The sequence below is a fragment of the Solanum stenotomum genome, chromosome 3, assembly GCF_019186545.1.
Source record: "Solanum stenotomum isolate F172 chromosome 3, ASM1918654v1, whole genome shotgun sequence".
Taxonomy (NCBI): domain Eukaryota; kingdom Viridiplantae; phylum Streptophyta; class Magnoliopsida; order Solanales; family Solanaceae; genus Solanum; species Solanum stenotomum.
Genome location: NC_064284.1, coordinates 60,719,539 through 60,739,644, shown reverse-complemented (window position 1 = coordinate 60,739,644; position 20,106 = coordinate 60,719,539). Strand labels below are relative to the sequence as shown.

Below are 20,106 nucleotides of genomic sequence, written 5' to 3'. Positions count from 1 at the left end.
GGGGTCCACCAAACCATTTTTTCTTTTAAAAAAGATATTTAAGTTTTGCGGGGTACTATGAACCCCTAAATGATGTTATTTGATATTAATATACTCTCTCCGTTTAAAAAAGAATGACCTCCTTTCCTTTTTATTCTGTTTCAAAAAGAATGGCCTCTTTTTTTTTTTGTAACATTTTAATTTCAGTTTTTCACATGGCATGTTTAAGACCACAAGATTAAAGGGCAATTTTATACATTTGACATAACTTTAATTTAGGATCACAAGATTCAAAAGTCTTCTTTATTTACTTTAACTCCGTGCCAAGTCAAACCAGATCATTTTTTGTGAAACGGAGGGAGATCATTTTTAGCCACTGGCTGAGAAAGTGTAGCTCACTCTCTCCATGAGAGTGAGATAGATGAACCAACATATTTTCTATTTGCTCTTCTTTTTTTGGTTGTACTATTTTTTCTATTCAATTCTTTGTTTTTCTGGTCTTCTACAACGGCATTGATAGGATTTTTGTCATTGTATTTGATTTTTTAAATATGAATGATGAAACGGTAATAAAAATGACAAGAAAAATAAAAAAGAGATAATTACTACTAACCCCCATTTTATTCGATGAAAAAAAACATTTTTAGATGACAAAGAGATGTATTTTGGATTGCATTAATAATGAATTTCATAGGTGATGTTTAATTGTTCAGTAGAGATGATGAAAAGATAATAAAAAGTCGAAGGAAAACATGAAGAGGGAGATAGTCACCGGTAATTATCATTTTATTTGGCGAAAAAAAAGGTTTTTAGATGACAAAATATGATATTTTCCCTCTACTTCTTTGGTCTTTTTTATCTTTAGTATTAATATATTGACGTGATCTTGAAATAATGAGAATTAAATTTTGTAACAACGACACTCGTCTTGTGTTAAGAAATTATAGTGACTCTTTCTTAATCCTCAAGGGGGAGGGTTTTGGATTATTTTTTTATATATATAAAAAGTTATTCTTTTCTCTTTTTATTTTTAAAATTTAAGATATTTTAACACATGACAATCAAGGATTGGTGCGTGACATAACTTCATTTCTTAAAAGTGGCGTTGATGGAAAAATAAGACAATAGTCATTTCTTAAAAGTGACATAACTTCATTTCTTGAATCCGGTGGTCTTGATCTTGATCGTTCTTGATCTTGATCACTTGAATTCTTGAACTTGTAGCTTATAGAGAAATCTGCGGCTTTTGATCCATGAGTTTTCTCTAGCTTCTTGTTAGAATTCTTGGTTCCTTTTCTGAATTATGAAGACCTCTATTTATAGCTTTAGAATAGATGAGCTGTGATGGAAACAGAATTCCCTTCGGCTAATCAGATTTAACTGACATGGCATATGAGCTTTATGGAGCGGACTTTATTAAATTCATATTTATTGGATATAAATAACTAAGTCAATTATATTAATCCGTAATATTTATTTAGACTAAATATTCATGAATTTAATATAATCCGAATCATTTTATAAATTTATATTTGATAAATTTTAAATGATTACAGAACATATTAGAATTTTATAATTAACGGCTTATTGGTGTAGGGCGAATTATTTAATTTCCTTATCGGATAAACCGTTAACCCGTTAAGAATTACCATACTTACTCTTTTATATTAGATTTATTAGCCTCATTTAAAATGTTGTCATAATATTATTATATATTGGTAGTCCTAAAGCCGTAGAGTCAAAAACTCAAAAACTTATTTGCTTTTCTATTGTATTAATTATTATATTACTATTAATTTATATTTTTTTGCAATATAGAAGAATTTTATAATTTAACTGCATTTAAAATAGTTAAAAATGTGTCCTTTTTTTTATAGGTGCGTTCATGAAAAAAAAAGAGGCAAATATTAGCCGATACACCATCCGATGATTGCTAATTCGATATCAAATCAAACGATATTTTATTAGTTGACTAGCAGATTAGTAAATTTAAAATCTGATATTTGATAAATCAAATCATTAAGCGAAATTACCGCCCTATATGCAGCCCCTACTTTGGATACTTTTGAAAAATTGATTTGTCCATGGATCCCTAATCAAGTATGTTGGGATAGCGCCACTTCTAAAGTGATTACTAATAGGAAGATTTTTGTACGTGCTATCGATAATGGATGAAAGAATGTGAAAATTTTATTCGACGCTAAATATATTTGCATATGATCCAAAAACAAATTACTACTTCATGCGAGATATAAGTGATGTATGAAGATATTTGAACACTCTCAAACATGTTTGATCGCATCGATTTTGTATACATTTCTAGAGATTTGAATAAAATAGCTTATAATTTAACTAAATTTTCTATTTCTTTACTAAGAGATATTTCATCGGAGAACTTTTTTTCAAGTTGGATTATACATAATGCTAACAGTTTGTTTGGATAGTTATTAGTTGTTATCTATTATACTGTGTTGTTAGTTTAAATACGCTATTTATTTCAATTCTTATTTAAATTAATTGTATCACTATATTCATAGTTAGTTGAAAATGAAAAATCTCATTTTAGGTAAGGAGCAATTTGGTTTGATCGCATTGTTATCTTTATTTTTTTTCTCTTTATTTTGTCTATACTTATTATTTCATAATTCTAATTTTATTCTTTACCTTAACTTTTATTTATAGTAACTCTACTTTGTATCTCTACAATTCTATTCTTACATGTTTAAACTTCAAATACTCTTGATACGTTGGATTGTATAATAATAAAAAATAATATAATCATTCAAACATTCTATTCGTTAAAGTATACAATATATTAAAAAAATACTAAGGCAATACAAAGTCGATGAAAAAAAAAGGAAAAATCGTTACCGTAACGAAATCAATCTTTAGACCAAATCAAAAACAAAATAAATTTTTGTAGCCTATATAAATGAATCTTCTCGGCCGCCTCTCCTCATCCTTTAAACCCTAATTTACAATTTCCACCAATCGTTTTTCCTCTCTCTCTCTCCCTCATCCTGTTCTCGATTTCTCTGCTTTGTTTCATTGGTAAGATTTTCGATTATTGATTTTTCATCTTTAAACTGCATGATTCTACTTAGATCTTAGTTTTTTTTAGCCTTTTAATCGATTGCGTTATTGAATTGATGTTCATTGCGTGGTTATTGATTATGTTGTGTAACTGCAGCTAGGTTTTTGATTGCTTTTTTTTTTTCCTAATTATTCATGTAAAACTGTGTAGTTCTATTTAGATCTTATTTTTAGCCTTTTTAATCGATTGCGTTATTGAAGTTGTTGAATTGATGTTCATTGCGTGGTTTTTTGATTGATTTTTCTTCTAATTATTGACGTATGTTTTAAAAATTTTCATCGTTAAACTGGATAGTTCTACTTAGATCTTATTTTTAGCTTTTATCAATTGATTGAGTAATTGAAGTTGTTGAATGGATGTCCATTGCATGTTTATTGATTCTGTTGTGAAAGTGCAGCTAGGTTTCCGATTGCAAGTGCTGCTAGGTTTTTTGATTGCTTTTCTCCTAATTATTCACTTTTTTTTAAAAAAAAAAAATCATCTTCAAACTGTTTAGTTTTACTTAGATCTTAATTTTAGCTTTTTAATTGATTGCGTAATTGAAGTTGTTGAATGATTTGTTTCATTGCATGGTTATTTATTCTGTTGTGCAAGAGCAGCTAGGTTTTTTGATTGCTTTTTCGTCTAATTATTCACTTATTTTTCTTAAAAAAATTCATCGTTAAACTGTATAATTCTACTTAGATCTTATTTTTAGCCATTTTAATCAATTGAGTAATTGAAGTTGTTGAATGGATGTTCATTGCATGGTTGTGTAAGTGCTGCTAGTTTTTTGATTGCATTTTCTTTTTTTTTTTCATCATTAAACTGCAGAGTTCTACTTAGATCTTATTTGCAGCTTTTTAATTGATCGCACTATGAATTTTAAAGTTATTGAATGGATGTTCATTGCGTGGTTATTAATTCTATTGTGTAAGTCGCAGTTTCTTTCTGATCTAATTTGTTTTCAGTCTTATTTCTGATCTATTTGGTTTTTAGTTGTTTGATTGAGAGAGACTATATTAACTGATGTGTGAGGACTCCTAATTTGGTTTAGAACACAGATTATTAGTATTGGAACAAAAAACAGGTGGAACACATATAGGTAGTTCATATAGCATATTATATCTTGTTTGGGATTGATCAATTGGTTGTGCCTGCGTTCAAAAAACAGCTTATTCGGTAGCTGTTTTGCCAAAAGTGAGCTGAATTATGAGTAGTATTAATGAAGTGGGTGTGCCTGGATGTCTTATTTAAGCACTGAATGGCTCTACTGGTTATTGGTTAATTTTTTGGTTTAGTTGTTCAAGGTGTGGAACCTAACTAGACTCCCCCACCTCTGTTGGGGGATGGCTATGCTATGGTAAAATTTCACTGTAATTATGTAGGTTATTTAGTTTGAAAAGTATGAAGACTTTGGGCATGGGTGATATATATGTGGTCTACTTTGGAACTTTGCAATCTTAAGTTTCTCTTTGAAGGGTTTCTAGAGTAATCAATTTGGATGCTTATTTGTGCACTGATAAAATTACCTAGGAGAGCGGTGTCTTTCTTTGGCAGATTTATTATTTTGTACCTCTATTGTTTCATTTATTCATCACTATGAATTTTCCAATTTGTTTCAATTTTTTTTGTTAGAATAGGTGCCGTTTTTCTAGCCTACTATGACCTAAAGGAGTTCAATTTTAAGTCTTATGTGAAAACTTTGTCTGCAGTCTGTCATGACATTCATATTATTTACTTTCTGTACCTTGTTCTGACTCGTGGCTCTTCTCTTTGAAGGTTGAAGCTAGTCTGCTTTCTGTAGAGTTTCACAGCTGTGGTCTAAGTGAAACTTCTTTTATGTCCGAACAAGCCATCTTCTATTTGGGATCCATTGGATTGCTTGGAGAGTATTGTCCTTGGTCAAGAAAAAAGAACCGTCATTTCTCTGGTCAGGTTGACTGTATGCATCTCGAATCATTCAAAGAAGAACAGTTAGACTTTTCTGGTCGTTGGAAGGCACAACCGGCACTTAGCAATTGTGCTGCTGTAGAGTTCTCTGAACATTCCTAACACTTCATCCAGGAAACTCTTACTTAATCAAAGATGGCTTTGCAGAACATAGGTGCCAGCAACAGAGATGATGCCTTCTACAGGTATAAGATGCCCAGGATGCTTACCAAGATAGAGGGCCGTGGGAATGGCATCAAGACAAATGTGGTGAACATGGTTGATATTGCCAAAGCATTAGCAAGGCCCCCGTCCTACACAACAAAATATTTTGGAAATGAGCTTGGGGCTCAGTCGAAATTTGATGAAAAATCTGGAACTGCCCTTGTCAATGGAGCTCATGAAACTCCCAAACTTGCTGGTCTTCTTGAAAACTTTATTAAGAAATATGTTCAGTGCTATGGTTGCGGAAATCCTGAAACAGAGGTCATAATAACCAAAACTCAGATGATCCAACTAAAATGTGCTGCATGTGGTTTCCTTTCTGACGTGGACATGAGGGACAAGCTGACAACTTTTATACTTAAGAATCCGCCTGAGACGAAGAAGGGCTCCAAGGACAAGAAAGCTATGAGAAGAGCTGAGAAGGAGCGTCTGAAGGAAGGCGAGGCTGCTGATGAAGAGCTGAAGAAGCTGAAGAAAGAAACAAAGAAAAAGGTTTCCTCCAAAGATGCTAGCACAAAACCTAGTTCTAAAAAGAAACATGGTAGCTCCGATGAGGATCGTGCTTCACCTCCTAGAAGTCATGTTAATGTGAAAGAAGAGGAGGATGAAGATGATGATGATGATGTCCAGTGGCAGACTGATACATCGTTGGAAGCTGCTCAGCAGCGTATACAAGAACAGCTAAATGCTGCGACTGCTGAAATGGTTATGCTGTCCACAGTTGAGTCAGAGAAGAAGAAGTCCAAGGCCCCAAGTCCTAAAGCTGCTTTAGTGGCACCAGAGATTTCCAAGACCGAGAATGGAGTGACAAACCATGAGAGGCTCGTTAGAGAAATAAAAACAAATCTAGCAAAGGGAGTAACTGCCAGTAAATTGCAATCCTCTTTGGGTTCTCTCTCTGGATCTCCTCAGGAAGTTATTACTGCTTTGTATGAGGCACTCTTGGATGGCGTTGAGAAAGGATTTGCCAAGGAGGTAATTAAGAAGAAAAGCTACCTTGCTGCCGTTGCTCAAGACGAGGAGTCTCAACTACAATTGCTTCAAGCTATAGAAGAGTTCTCTGGGAAATCCAACTCAGTTGCACTGAAGGAAGTGGCTCTGGTTTTGAAAGCTTTGTACGATGATGATCTGTTGGAAGAGGAATATATAGTACAGTGGTACAACAAGGGTGTTGCTGCGAACAAGGACTCCAAAATTTGGAAGAATGTCAAACCCTTTGTCGAATGGCTACAGAGTGCTGAGTCCGAGTCCGAAGAGGAATGAGATCAGATTGCTGTCTGGTGTGCTTTAGTTTGCTTTTCCTGAATGACCACCATATTTTAAATTCATGTTTTTATTTTTTTTTATTTTTTATGTTTGTGTTGTTTGTTTGCCTTTGGTGCAGACTCGTATTGGGTCCATATTGCAAGACTCTTTTGCCTCTTGCCTTTTAAGTGTCTTTACGTGAGTAGAACTTTTAATTATCATGTTTTGGTGTTGAGTCATACACTCCAACCTTGTCTTGCTGTTACATTTTGTAAGTCATGTTATTATATTATATGCTCCTTTGTACTGAACAATAATCCTTGAGTTTAAAAATGTTAAGCTTAATATCAATCAACAAGTGCATATACAAGTAAGCCATTCATTGAATGGACAGCCACCAAATGTGTTTGATTGACAACATTATACAGTCATCTGTTTTATAATATTTCTTATATTATATTAGTTCATGCATAATTTGTGTCCACTTGACAAAATGGTGGTGTGCCACTTTGGTGACCAGACAATCCATATAGTTTAAAGTGGTGAACACAATAGTTCTTCAACTATGTATTTGCAAAATCAGTACACATTCAGTCTTTAGCTAACGTTTTCTACAAAATATCAAGTCATCAATGGAATGCATTAATTTTCATCATATTCGGACATCGGTATATGTGCATAAAAACAATGATTTGGGCAACCAAAATTTAAACTGAAAATAATGACGACATAACTCATGAAACAACAACAAAAATTGTTATAATGTACCATATGCAAATTGTAAGATTAGAAATTAAAAATCAAAGAAATAGACTTTGCAATTATACAATTTGTTTAAAATTTCAAAGTTCTATTTAATAAGAACTAACTAAAATTTCAACTTCAAATTAATCTATTTCAAATCATTTCCAAACAAGACATGGCAATCATTTTAAGTTTTTTCTAAAAGCATAATACATAAACGTATTATTTAATTTGATTTTAACTGACAACTATATTTTTAACTTTTACTCTGCACAAATAAACCGTACATGACAGAACACGTGCATTTATTTGTTTAATTCTATTGTGCACATTCTAAATTAAAGGGTATGGATATGGGCCGAATCCAAGTTAAAGGGTGTTTATATGTCTTTTGATTTTTCTAAACTCTTCTCTCTCAATTTTTCTTTCAAACCCTGTGTATAAAATTATAAATTAAGGAAACTTCTAGACCTGTTCTCCTCTATCACCACCACTTCCCTATCCTTTTTTATTAAACCCTATTCTACGTTTTTCTTCAATTGCTCTCCTCATCGTATTGCAGATTGCTCTGCTTCGTTCGATCAATAAGGTATTTTTGATTACTTTTTGTTCTTATTTCCATCTTATTCTATGCTTTATCAATTGACTAACGGAATTTTGAAGTTGTTAAATCAATGTTCATTGCGTATTTAATTACGTTACACAACTGTTCATCGTCGGTCTGATCTATTTTGTTTTAGTGTTTTTTTGTTCCGATCTGTTATTTGAATTGATTGATAATATATTTTACTGATCTGATGAGATTATTAGGCGGATGTTTTTAGAGAATTTTCTAGCTTTAGATGAGTCCTAATTTGGCTTTAAAGACTTATTTTGTGAATCGGAGAGGAAATAGGAGAAATAGAGCGGAATGGAGATAGGTAGTTCATATATCAGATTCCAAATAGTTTGGCATTGATTGAATGGATTTTGTATGTTTTCATCTGTATAAAACGGACACTGATTTCTTTAGTCGGAGTAGATTGTGAAAGAATAGGTTATTTTGATAGTTGTTGCCTGTATTTGTGGTGTTCTCTTTTTGTCAAAAGTGAGCTGAATGGCTCTACAACTTGAAATGAGTCGAGTTAGTGCGAAATGGATATAGATAGTTCATATTTCAAATTCCAAATAATTTGGCATTGATTGAATGGATTTTGTACGTTTCAATCTGAATAAAACAGACATTGATTTCTTTAGTCGGAGTAGATTGTAAAATGATAGCTTATTTGATAGTTGTTGCCTATATTTGTGCGGTTCCCTTTGTCAGAAGTGAGATGAGCAGTGTTATTAAAAGCGAGCGTGAGAAGCGAAGCAAAGCTGGTATCGCTTTTTTTTTTCCAGTACAGCGAGCCTATAGTGAAAAAGCGAGCTTCTTTGGTCCTAGAATTGAGAAGTGAGACTTTAGTAAAAAGCGAGAAAATAACTCATTTTTCTGCTTAAGCAACAGTAACTAGTTATTTTTTTTAAAAAAATAAAAAATTGTTAAAACACTTTGCGACTTCTTTCCGAACATTTCCCACTGTTTCACTTCTTCTTCTTCTTTGCTCTGTTTCTCTACTGCGAGCTTGCGCTAAGGTTTTCTTTTTCAACTTGTAATCTTCAATTTTCTCTGTTTTGCAATATAATCTTCTCTGCGATTGTGCTACAACGTTGTTTTTTTTTTCCTTACTTTTTTTGCAATTTTTTTGCTCTACTTTGTATTTATTTCTCTGTTTTGCGTTGTTTATGTCCATATTCTGCAATTTTTCCTCTTTTTTGTAATGGTTTTTGCTATTCTGTCTCTGTTTTCACCTTTCTGTGTTTTTGTAGTACATTCTATTTACTTTTTAATTTAAGAAATGAAAGATTTTCTTAATATGTTATTTCTATTGAGCTCTTGATTATTTATCAATGCATATTTGATATTTTTTATTTTTGTACTAAATAGCGCTTTAGTTTTTATTGTTTATTTGCTTCACACTTCGGTGAAAAGCAAGTTCTTGTTGATTTTTACGCCCCTCACTTTTCAAAACACTGGAGCAGAATGGCTCTACAGTTTGATCCCTAATTTTTTATGCATTTAGATTGTAATGGAGTGGAAACATTTCAAGTGGGAACACAAATTATAATAAGAATTGTGTCGGCTATTCATTCTGTTGAAGAAGTATTAAGACTTCCGCATTGGGGATAAACATAGTCTAGTTTTTGAAATTAAGCAATCTTGGGGTTCTCTTTCATGTTTTTGTAGGTTATGCAGTTTGAAAGCTTATATACACACTGATAAATGACCCAAGGGAATGTTGAAGTTTCTTGGCAGATTAGTTTATCATTTTGTACCCTTATTGTTCCTATTCATAGAAAAGTTTTATAGAATGTGTTGCTTTCCAAGCTGCTATTGTCAAAAGGAACTCATTTTTGAATCTTAAGGGTAGAACTGTTTGTGACCTGTCATTATTAAAATCATTTACCTCATTTATTAATATAAACTTAGTGTAGTAATTTTTAGTTTCCTTGCCTGTAGTTGATTGGTGGTTCGTTTGTTTGAAGGTTGCAGGTGGTGTGCCTTCTGTAGAGTTCCGAAGTTGTAGTAGTCTAAGTGAAGCTTCTTTTATGTCCGAACAAGCCATCTTCTATTTGGGATCCATTGGATTGCTTGGAGAATATTGTCCTACGTCAAAGAAAAAGAACCGTCATTTCTCAGGTCGGGTTGACTGTATGCATCTCGAACCATTAAAGGAAGAGCATTACTACTATTCTGGTTGCTGGAAGGCACAATCAGCACTTTGCAATTGTTCTGCTGAAGAATTCTCTGAACATACCTAACACTTCATCCAGAAATTTCTTACTGAATCAAAGATGGCTTTGCAAAACATAGGTGCCAGCAACAGTGATGATGCCTTCTACAGGTATAAGATGCCCAGGATGCTTACCAAGATAGAGGGTCGTGGGAATGGCATCAAGACAAATGTGGTGAACATGGTTGATATTGCCAAAGCATTAGCAAGGCCCCCATCCTATACAACAAAATATTTTGGAAATGAGCTTGGGGCTCAGTCGAAATTTGATGAAAAATCTGGAACTGCCCTTGTCAATGGAGCTCATGAAACTCCCAAACTTGCTGGTCTTCTTGAGAACTTTATTAAGAAATATGTTCAGTGCTATGGTTGTGGAAATCCTGAAACAGAGGTCATAATAACCAAAACTCAGATGATCCAACTAAAATGTGCTGCATGTGGTTTCCTTTCTGATGTGGACATGAGGGACAAGCTGACAACTTTTATACTTAAGAACCCGCCTGAGGCTAAGAAGGGCTCCAAGGACAAGAAAACTATGAGAAGAGCTGAGAAGGAGCGGCTGAAGGAAGGCGAGGCTGCTGATGAAGAGCTGAAGAAGCTGAAGAAAGAAACAAAGAAAAAGGTTTCCTCCAAAGATGCTAGCGCAAAACCTAATTCTAAAAAGAAACATGGTGGCTCTGATGAGGATCATGTTTCACCACCTAGAAGCCATGTTAATGTGAAAGAAGAAGAGGAAGAAGATGATGATGATGACGACGTCCAGTGGCAGACAGATACTTCGCTGGAAGCTGCTCAGCAGCGTATACAAGAACAGCTAAATGCTGCGACTGCCGAAATGGTTATGCTGTCCACAGTTGAGTCTGAGAAGAAGTCCAAAGCAGCTACTCAAGCCCCAAGTCCTAAAGCAGCTGCTTCTGTGACACCTGAGAATCCCAAGACCGAAAATGGAGAGACAAACCATGAGAGGCTTGTTAGGGAAGTAAAAACAAATCTAAAGAAGGGAGTTAGCTCCAGCAAAATACAATCCTTTTTGGGTTCACTCTCTGGATCTCCTCAGGAAGTTATTATTGCTTTTTATGAAGCACTCTTGGATGGCGTTGAGAAAGGATTTGCCAAGGAGGTTATTAAGAAGAAAAGTTACCTTGCTGCTGTTGCTCAAGACGAAGAGTCTCAACTCCGATTACTTGGAGCTATAGAAGAGTTTTCTGTGAAATCCAACTCAGTTGCACTGAAGGAAGTGGCTCTGGTTTTGAAAGCTTTGTATGATGATGATCTGTTGGAAGAGGAATATATAGTACAGTGGTACAATAAGGGTGTTGCTGCGAACAAGGACTCCAAAATTTGGAGGAATGTCAAACCCTTTGTCGAATGGCTGCAGAGTGCTGAGTCCGAGTCCGAAGAGGAATGAGATCAGAAGTGTTCCCCCCTGATCAGATTGCTGTCTTTAGCTGGTTTGATTTGCCTGTGATGCTGTCGTGTTGGACATTCGCATGTGTGTTAATCTTGTGATGTTTGTGTTTTCTGTTTATGTATGTTTTATTTCATGATATTTGTATTGTCTGTTTGTCTGTGCTGCAAACTCATGGGAGGCTCCTTTTCTCAGAGTCTCTGGCCTTCATTTTAATGTCTTTACGTTGATAAAACTTCCCTTTATATGGCATTATCTCCTATTATTATTCATAAAAGGAACTTGTTCTTCAGTAGTTTTTTGTCATGATCACTACTAATCCTTATTTGAGGCATGTATGAATCTAGTGGATTTACAATCAAGGGCATACCTTTTCAAAAATATTGACGCGTGTTAGAATTTTTCAATTTGTTTTTTGTGTCAAGAAAACTATAGGTGGAGACAAGTTTTCAACACATTTTTGGCAATACCGCTGCTACATTTGTGAATATAAAAACCACGATTGACCCTGCTCGGCTTTAACGCAGTGCTCCATATTTTTAACTCATGCTAACTATTAAAGCGCAACATTGATGAAGATTAAATAGAATGTTTTGCCAAAAAAAAAAACAAGCCAAAGGAGAGAATTATTATTAGGATTTTGTCTTGATTTTCTTATCATATGCTGATTTTACTTTTCTCACGAAGGAAAGACATTATCACCAAATACGCCATAATCGAGATTAATGCACAAACTCTATATTATATACAATAAGTTTAAGATTACAATATGCAGAACTCTAAGGTTTTACATGCTTTATTGATATTGATTTAATCTATTCACACATTTTCTTCTGCAGGAAATATGTAGACATTGAACAAAAGATTGGATCTATTAACCTGTTCAAAGACACAAACATCACCTACTTTAATATATTTGTCGAACACAAACTCCTTCCAACCTGAAGTCAATAATGCATATTCTTTTGCGCGGTTGCATTTTAAAGCCCATGATCTCTTTCTTGGAACTTGCAGCACCAGATCACTACGTTTAGCGGAAAAAATTTCCCACCCAATCACCTGAGGTATGTTCTGTAAAAAAAGTTCAAACCAAAAGATTTACTATCATTAGAGTGTATGCAGTGCTTACCCCTATCTCATAGAGATAAAAATGTTATTTTCAGTAGACCCTTAGCTTAAAAAACGCATTTCAAGCGGTTTAAAAAAGGGAATACAGAAATACAACAACAACAACTGGGTCTGGGAGGTTAGAGTGTAAGCAGACCTTACCACTACCTTGTGGAGATAGAGAAGTTGTTTCTGAAAGACCCTCGGCTCAAGTGCATCAAACCCAAGTAAAAGAAGAAGAAAACATAACAGTTAATAAAAAAAACATGTAAAGTCTACCTAAACAAAACAATAACAGCATATGACAAGAACTACAAAGGTATGACTAGTACTACGACATACACTAACAAGCCTAAACTTTCGCAAAGCAGGACAACATTTAACCCCTACTAAAATTCTAGCCTAATACGCAATCTCCACTCCTTGCTGTCTAGAGTCATGTCCTCAGTAATGTGAAGTCGCGCCATATCTTTTCTAATCAACTCTCCCTAATACGTTTTCGGCCAATCTCTACCCCTCTGCGTACCCCCTACAATCAACCTCTCACACCTCCTCACTGAGGCATCAATTCACCTCTTCTTCACATGTCCAAACCATCTCAGTTTCGCTTCCCTCATCTTGTCCGCCACAGAGGCCACTCCACCTACTCCTGGATAACCTCATTCTTAATCTTGTCGCTCCTAGTATGACCATACATCCATCTCAACTCATCTCCACAACATGCATCTTCTGAACATGGGAATTCTTGGCTGGCCAACACTCCACTCCACTCCACTCCATACACAAGGACGGTCTAACCACCACTTTGTAGAACGTGGTACCTTCTTATCACAAAAGATTCCAGCGGCAAGCCTCTATTTCATCCGTGCTGCCCTAATGCAATGCGTGGTATCAATATCAATGTCCCTACTACCTTGGATTACGGACCCAAGATACTTAAAACTTTCTCTCATAGGGATAGTCTGTGTGGCAAGTCATACTTCCACGTCCGCTTCATCCAACGCAACACTAAATTTGCACTCCAATGGAAGTGTGAAATGGAAAATAGTGCACAAGTTACAAAGAAAGAACAATAACAACAGCGAAATGATGCAATAACCGAAGCACAAACAAATGCAGGTGATAACCGATATCAAAGAACAAACTAGGAGAATATTGCTAATAGTATTGGTAAGAAAGTAGGTAGGTACATGTAGCTTTATTAGGAGTTAGGATACAAAAATTTGAGAGTCCAACAGATCTTCAAAGAATACACATCTTACCAACGAATTGCCAGAAACATATGATGATTGCATAACACGAATGAAGAATGGATTTTCAGATGTAAAAGCTTTTGCTCTTTGATAGGCTGCACTAATGTATTGAGAACATGGATCTTCACCATCAGAAACGACCTCTGCATGCTTTGATGTGTTAAAAACTGCTGGAAATATGATCACATTTATCGACACGGGCATTGTGCCCTCAATCACTGCAAAGACACAAACATCTCCAGTTTTTAACTTGTTGTCTAGCCACATTTGATCCTCAAAATGAACCACTTCAACTTCCCATACCTTGCTACTAGGTACCTCAAGATATGCAAGGTTTAGCAGGTTGTTCTTGTAGTATCTGTTCGCAAAGTCTTTCGGAATCCTCTGCATTTAAGGAAACTAGCTTAACTCAGTTCATCCATCAATGTTATGAAAAGGAATAGATTTGGGGAAACAAAAACACCGGCTTTGATCGAAAATCTAAACCTCCCATTATGTTGACACTCCAAAAATGTTGTCACACTCGTGCCGGATCCTCTGAAAAATGCAATACTTTTTGAAGGACCCAACACGTATCCATAGGCATTTTAAAAACGTCTGAGCAACATAGATTGCTACTAGGATTGTGGCCAAAATTGTTGAGATTGTGCGAAGCCAAATGAAATTCAATACCTCAACAACACATTATACATTGGGAAAAAGCTTAAAATAGTCTCTTAATGTTGGGTTCAGACTCAAAGTCATCATTATTCTTTCACATAGAGCACTAATAATCCTCCATATTTATAGTATTGGTGCACTTTTGGTTCTCCCTCATACTTCAGTCTTTTTTTTTTTTTTACATTGAGACGTTCATCACGTAATATTTCAGATGCAACCGTATAAAACTTTCTTTCCTTGCAACGTTATTTGCCGACAATAAATTAATTAGTTCGAAAAGCAAAAATAAGTTCTTGGTTATGCTGCAATGGTGTTTGGACTGCACGAACACTCTTCTTCTCACTTCTCTCACATGGAGCTATTTTAGAAGACAATTGAACATTCTATATACTTAAGTGTGGATAAAACCAACAACCATAATTTAGGGGATGACCGAAATTGCACCAATATCGTAAACATGAGGGGCTATTAGTGCTTTAGGTGAAAAAAAAACAAAAAAAATAAGCATGACTTTGAGTCATAGCCCAAAGATAAAAGACTATTTTGGGGTTTTTTTCACTAGTATCATGTTTTTAACTATAAAAAAATCTTGGACTGAATTTAGCGCAGGGTCAACATAGACTTGAGTTAATTAATACAGTTACTCGAGCTGAAAAGGGCAAAAATGTAGGCTAAATTAAAATTTTATTTTTTAATTTTTTTTAATTAAATATAAAAATTTATTTTATTCTAAATTTCTAAATAACATAAATTGCAAGCACATATTATATATTATATATATTAATGGACAAATCGAATAAAAGTGAATTCATTAACGAAATACAATTACATAAATATTCAAGTTTCAAGATTATTATGTTGCTCCAATAATATTCTATTAATGCATTATAGAATTCAAAATGAGCATTTCTTTGGAGCATGCACTAATTTTATTTTCCAGAAATTGGTGAATCTAGAAATGACCCACCGAATTACTAAATTATTGTTGTAATTTTTGAAATTATTATGTTACGTATTGTATTGTTGTCTGGTATTTAAATTTTATGTTATGTATTGTATTTTGTAAATGAAAATTTTCATATTATCATTTATATATTGCGCATTCATTGTAGTGCAAACAAACGAGGCTTTAGTATCTTTTGTAGGCAATATAGAGTGATACATGTATTGTGGGAAGGGAAGTGGGGGTAGTGTAGGTTATTTTCTTTTAGATTTTTTTGTTGTTAATAAATAAAATATAATGATAATATATTAACTAACTATTTTGAACTAACAAAAATATAGAAAAGTTAAATAGCTAGAACTAAAAATGTAATTAAGAAGATATTAAATTCGTTAACTTATTTATTAAAACTTAAATTAAAAGAAACATATATTTTTATAAGTTTTCATTTCTTTTGAATAAATTGAAAACAAAGCATACCTCTTAAAGCGTGAGTCTACTTTTTGTAGTTTTCAAATCTTTTTAAATAAACTTACCAAAATACAATAAAAAATAAAATATTCAATTTAAATCTATAAGAAATAAAAATGATGTAAAATCTTAAGATTCGATTAAAAATTAATCAATGAAAAATTGCAGAACAAGATGATTGAACCCATTATACATGCTTTAATTCATAAAGAAGACCTGAAATCATACAGATTGCTTTACTTCACCAGATTGAACCTTACGACCTTGTTAGATTGATCGTTCTCATGCATCTAGCCGAGGATCTATCATAAACAACTTATCTACCTTCTCAATATAGGATTAAGGCTACGTACATACCACCCTCCCCAGATTCCAACGCTTCACCAGAAACAACAAACATATCCACTGTTGTCCCACAAGTAGGATCTGGGGAGGACAGAGTATGCGCATACCTTACCCTACCTTGAGAAGTTGAGATGTTTCCCATAAAAATAACACGACTGAAGAAGTCATGACAAAATACTACAGAACGCATGTCAAAGCATTCAGAAAAAAGAAACATAACTACGACAAAATAATAAGATAATCGAAGTGTAAGAGACAACACTTCCATAGAAACAAGTGGAACAGAAAGCTACCCCAGCTTCAATAGAGAGCATATCAACATTAACAAAGTAGACAATAGCAATTGCTCTAATTTCATCCTTTTCTTCCTTACAAAACCCCCCAAAAAACAGAACTGAGAAAGTGTGAGTATCTAACGGGAAGAGAACAAAGTATACAAGTTGTCATCCTTCTCTTCCTCTTCGTCATCAAACTCGGGACCTTGACTCGTCAGATTCCTCTTGTTCGGTATCTACAACAGCCACTCGCCTGTTATACGCATTCATTCTCTTTGCATATTCTAACTTCCTTTTCTCTTCCTTTCTCAGCATCTGACATCTGCTTCCACTTGCTTCCACCAGCTTTCCCAACAACAGCAATAGATTTGATGCTCGGATTCAGCTCACGGAACTGCTTTCTGAACTCCTCCATGAAAATGAAGTAAGCACTTGTAGGCCTCTTAGGTATATCAAGACCCCTGGCAAGCCTTCTCCACTTTTTTAGTCCCGGAGCTTTCTGCTTCATGTGGAATACATAATTAGCTTTGGCATTGGATTTATCGCCTTCATGAGGAAACCGTTACGGTTGAGAAAATGAACAAGAGAGACAACAACAACAACAACGACATTCCCAGTATAGTCCACAAGTGAGGTCTGTAGAGGGTTGAGGGTTGAGGGTTGAGTGTATGCATATCTTACCTCTACCTCGGCAAGTAGAGAGATTGTTTCCAATAGACCCTCGTTCAAGGAAAGCAAAAACACAACATTTATGAAGACATGAGAGACTAAGAATGAGAAACACAAAAATGGTAAAGTAATATAATAAAAATATCGAAAATAATACTAATACTACTAGCAAGAGAGACTGAAAGGGAAATCTTTGGGGAGGGATTCCAAGGGGATCTCAACATATGGTCAGGATAACATACATGTCTCTAACTAGACTAAAACAATAAAAAAACATCGCAAGCTTAATGCAAGTGCAACAATAATTAGGATCCGATCCAAATTAGATGGTATGATCAAACTATATCATTTATAGATGAACTGAAAACAGTTAGATATACCAAACATGTAAAGTGATCGATGTTTACCTTCTTAGGAGTCACTGGATGGATCAACTTCGGACCTCGACTTGTCAGGTTTCTCTGCTTCGGCATATCCAGCAGCCATTAGCTGGTTATAAGAATTCAAGACCTTTGCATATTCGACCCTCCTTTTCTCTGCCTCAGCATATCCAGCAGCCATTAACTGGTTATAAGAATTCAAGACCTTTGCATATTCGACCCTCCTTTTCTCTGCCTCAGTATATCCAGCAGCCATTTGCTGGTTATAAGAATTCAAGACCTTTGCATAGTCGACCCTCCTTTTCTCTGCCTCAGCATATCCAGCAGCCATTAGATGGTTATAAGAATTCAAGACCTTCGCATATTCAACCCTCCTTTTCTCTACCTCAGTTATATAAGGAGCTTTCTCAGCATCTGACATCTGTTTCCACTTGTCTCCGACAAGTTTCTCGACAGCATCAAAAGATTTGATGGTTGAGAAAATGAACGAAAGACAGGATTTAACTCCTGACATGGCATGATCTAACAATAACAAACAGCAAATTTAATACAGGTACAACAGCATTTAGGACTCCTCTGTGCAGATTAGTCGGTATGATCTAAATAACGTCAAATGTAAAAAGAAACATGCTACCTAAATGTGAGTAGCTAGGATATTCCCCCTTTTTCGAGCAACTGGATGGATCAATGCTTTCTTCCACAGAGTCTGATGATTCTTTCGAATTTCTTGAAGGTTCAATATCCTCCTCCTCTTCTTCCGAGCTGCTGCTGAGTTCCTCGAAAGGTTGTCTCCCATGAAAGTTTCTACCACTTTTCTGGGTGTAGGGAACGACTAGGAAAGTCGATTTGTCAACGAGTAAGAAGAGCAAGACGTCCCCTGGCCTCAGTTTGTGATAGACCACAAACTGTGGCCAGTCTCCTTCACAGATGAAGAAAATGGAATTCTTTCTCATTATCTTTGCTTCCCACAACACCCCTTCGTTCATGTGCACTAAGCAAGTCTTCGCCAACATCTTTTTTTGTTCATTGATGAAAGCAGGCGGAATTTGCTAACATATCAAAGTTTCTTGATTAGCAAAAGTCGGTTGGAAAAGTAGAAATGGCAATGGAGCGGGGTAACAGGACAAGGCGGAAGGGACAATATAACAAAAATTTTAAACACGACAAAGCATGGCGAGTCAGACCCGAATTTGAAATTTCAAATGGCATATATAGAAATTACATAAGCCATTATTGGATGTGTTACATACAAATAATTGGTGCTTTTGACAACAACAACATAAACATAACCAGTGTAGCCCCACAAGTAGGATCTAGGGTGACTGTAGTGTACACAGACCTTACCCCTACCTTTGTGGGGATAGAGACGTTGTTTCAAATAGACGCCTTAAAATTGATGCTTTTGAAAGGATGGATATTTAAGTTAGAAGCTGTATCTGTTATGATTCATTGGATTGCTACCACTGTTCATTCAAAAGCAAGTTCATATGAAAATTATTTGAACATAAACATCATTTGAAAAAGTAGTGTTTGGTCATACAACCTTGGAGCAATGGTAAAATTATCTCCATATAACCTATAGATCACGAGTTCAAGCCACGGCAACAACTACTAATGCTTGCATTACAGTAAGTTGTCTACATCTCACCATTGCGCCCCTTGGGTGCCTCTCTTACATTTGGTGCATTATTTCAACTTCAACTTGAAAATAGATCAAATGGAAGTTTCTCTATTTCAAGTTTTCACTCACTAAACTTCAAACTCCATTCAATAAAATTCATATTAGAACACAATTACAAAGTACAATAACATATCCAGTATGATCACAAAAGTGGGCTAACATAGAGTAATAAAATACAAAATTCTTCAAAGTTACAAACAACAAAAACCTATTCACAGCAAAAGTAAGTCATGACTAATTACATGAAATAACTGAGAATTACTGAATAGTTTTGAATTATTCCACTTAAAATACCCAAAACTCAACTTTTAACTTCAAGAAAATTAGTAAAAAGGAAAAAGAACTTACTATATTATGCATACAATCTTCATTGGGTAAAAGCAAGAGAAATGATGGATGCTTGCTAGGGTCCACTAGCATTTTTGAGAACTTGAAATGACAAAAAACAAAGAATGAGGGTGTTTATAAGGTGAAAAACTAGGGTAGCACAATATTCTTGAAAGTTAAAAGTGAAAAATAAATAAATATATAATACTCCCTCTGTTTCAAATTATGTGACACGTTTTATTTTTGGATAGTCAAACAATTTAAGTTTGATCGAAAATTTGCGCTTGAAATCTTTAATTTTTTAAAATAAAATTTATATGTCTGTAAATTACATAAAAAAACATTGTAAGTTACAATAATTGACAATTCAAGATATTTAAAAGATACATGAAAAATTTACATTATAAATAGACATATTTGAATCTCAAAATTCAAAATATGTCACATAAAACAAAGAGAGTGTATTTACTTGATCGTCAAGAAGAGTTAGTAGCGCTTCAGATTGATCACGAGGGACAACTTCTCTTGATCACTTCACCCTTGCTAGAGAACTTTGAGAAAGACGATGTAGTTGAT

The 20,106-nt window shown here is 34.6% G+C and overlaps 3 protein-coding genes and 1 pseudogene across 11 annotated transcripts; 1 reads left to right on the top strand and 3 right to left on the bottom strand.

The window, feature by feature from the left end:
• Positions 1 to 2,847: 2,847 nt before the first annotated feature.
• On the top strand, positions 2,848 to 11,674 carry LOC125859801 (eukaryotic translation initiation factor 5-like). 9 transcript variants are annotated; one of them, XM_049539631.1, is made up of 3 exons: positions 2,848 to 3,030; positions 4,835 to 5,159; positions 10,092 to 11,674. In XM_049539631.1, exons 2-3 carry the CDS (start codon positions 5,141 to 5,143, stop codon positions 11,417 to 11,419), a joined length of 1,347 nt encoding a protein of 448 aa, XP_049395588.1. In that variant the 5' UTR covers positions 2,848 to 3,030; positions 4,835 to 5,140; the 3' UTR covers positions 11,420 to 11,674. The 9 variants fall into 9 exon arrangements, with proteins under 9 accessions (XP_049395588.1, XP_049395585.1, XP_049395586.1 ...); XM_049539628.1 differs by having other exon boundaries at positions 4,835 to 5,470; positions 10,403 to 11,674; XM_049539629.1 differs by having other exon boundaries at positions 4,835 to 5,701; positions 10,634 to 11,674.
• A 564-nt stretch (positions 11,675 to 12,238) lies between these two features.
• LOC125859120 (B3 domain-containing protein REM16-like) lies at positions 12,239 to 14,169 on the bottom strand. Its single transcript, XM_049538842.1, has 2 exons — positions 13,789 to 14,169; positions 12,239 to 12,490 (listed from the first exon to the last, which is right to left on the bottom strand). Exons 1-2 carry the CDS (start codon positions 14,167 to 14,169, stop codon positions 12,239 to 12,241), a joined length of 633 nt encoding a protein of 210 aa, XP_049394799.1.
• A 2,257-nt stretch (positions 14,170 to 16,426) lies between these two features.
• LOC125859806 (HMG1/2-like protein) lies at positions 16,427 to 17,004 on the bottom strand (annotated as a pseudogene).
• A 408-nt stretch (positions 17,005 to 17,412) lies between these two features.
• Positions 17,413 to 18,536, bottom strand: LOC125859805 (uncharacterized). Its single transcript, XM_049539638.1, has 3 exons — positions 18,157 to 18,536; positions 17,908 to 18,044; positions 17,413 to 17,757 (listed from the first exon to the last, which is right to left on the bottom strand). Exons 1-3 carry the CDS (start codon positions 18,533 to 18,535, stop codon positions 17,554 to 17,556), a joined length of 720 nt encoding a protein of 239 aa, XP_049395595.1. The 5' UTR covers position 18,536; the 3' UTR covers positions 17,413 to 17,553.
• Positions 18,537 to 20,106: the final 1,570 nt, after the last annotated feature.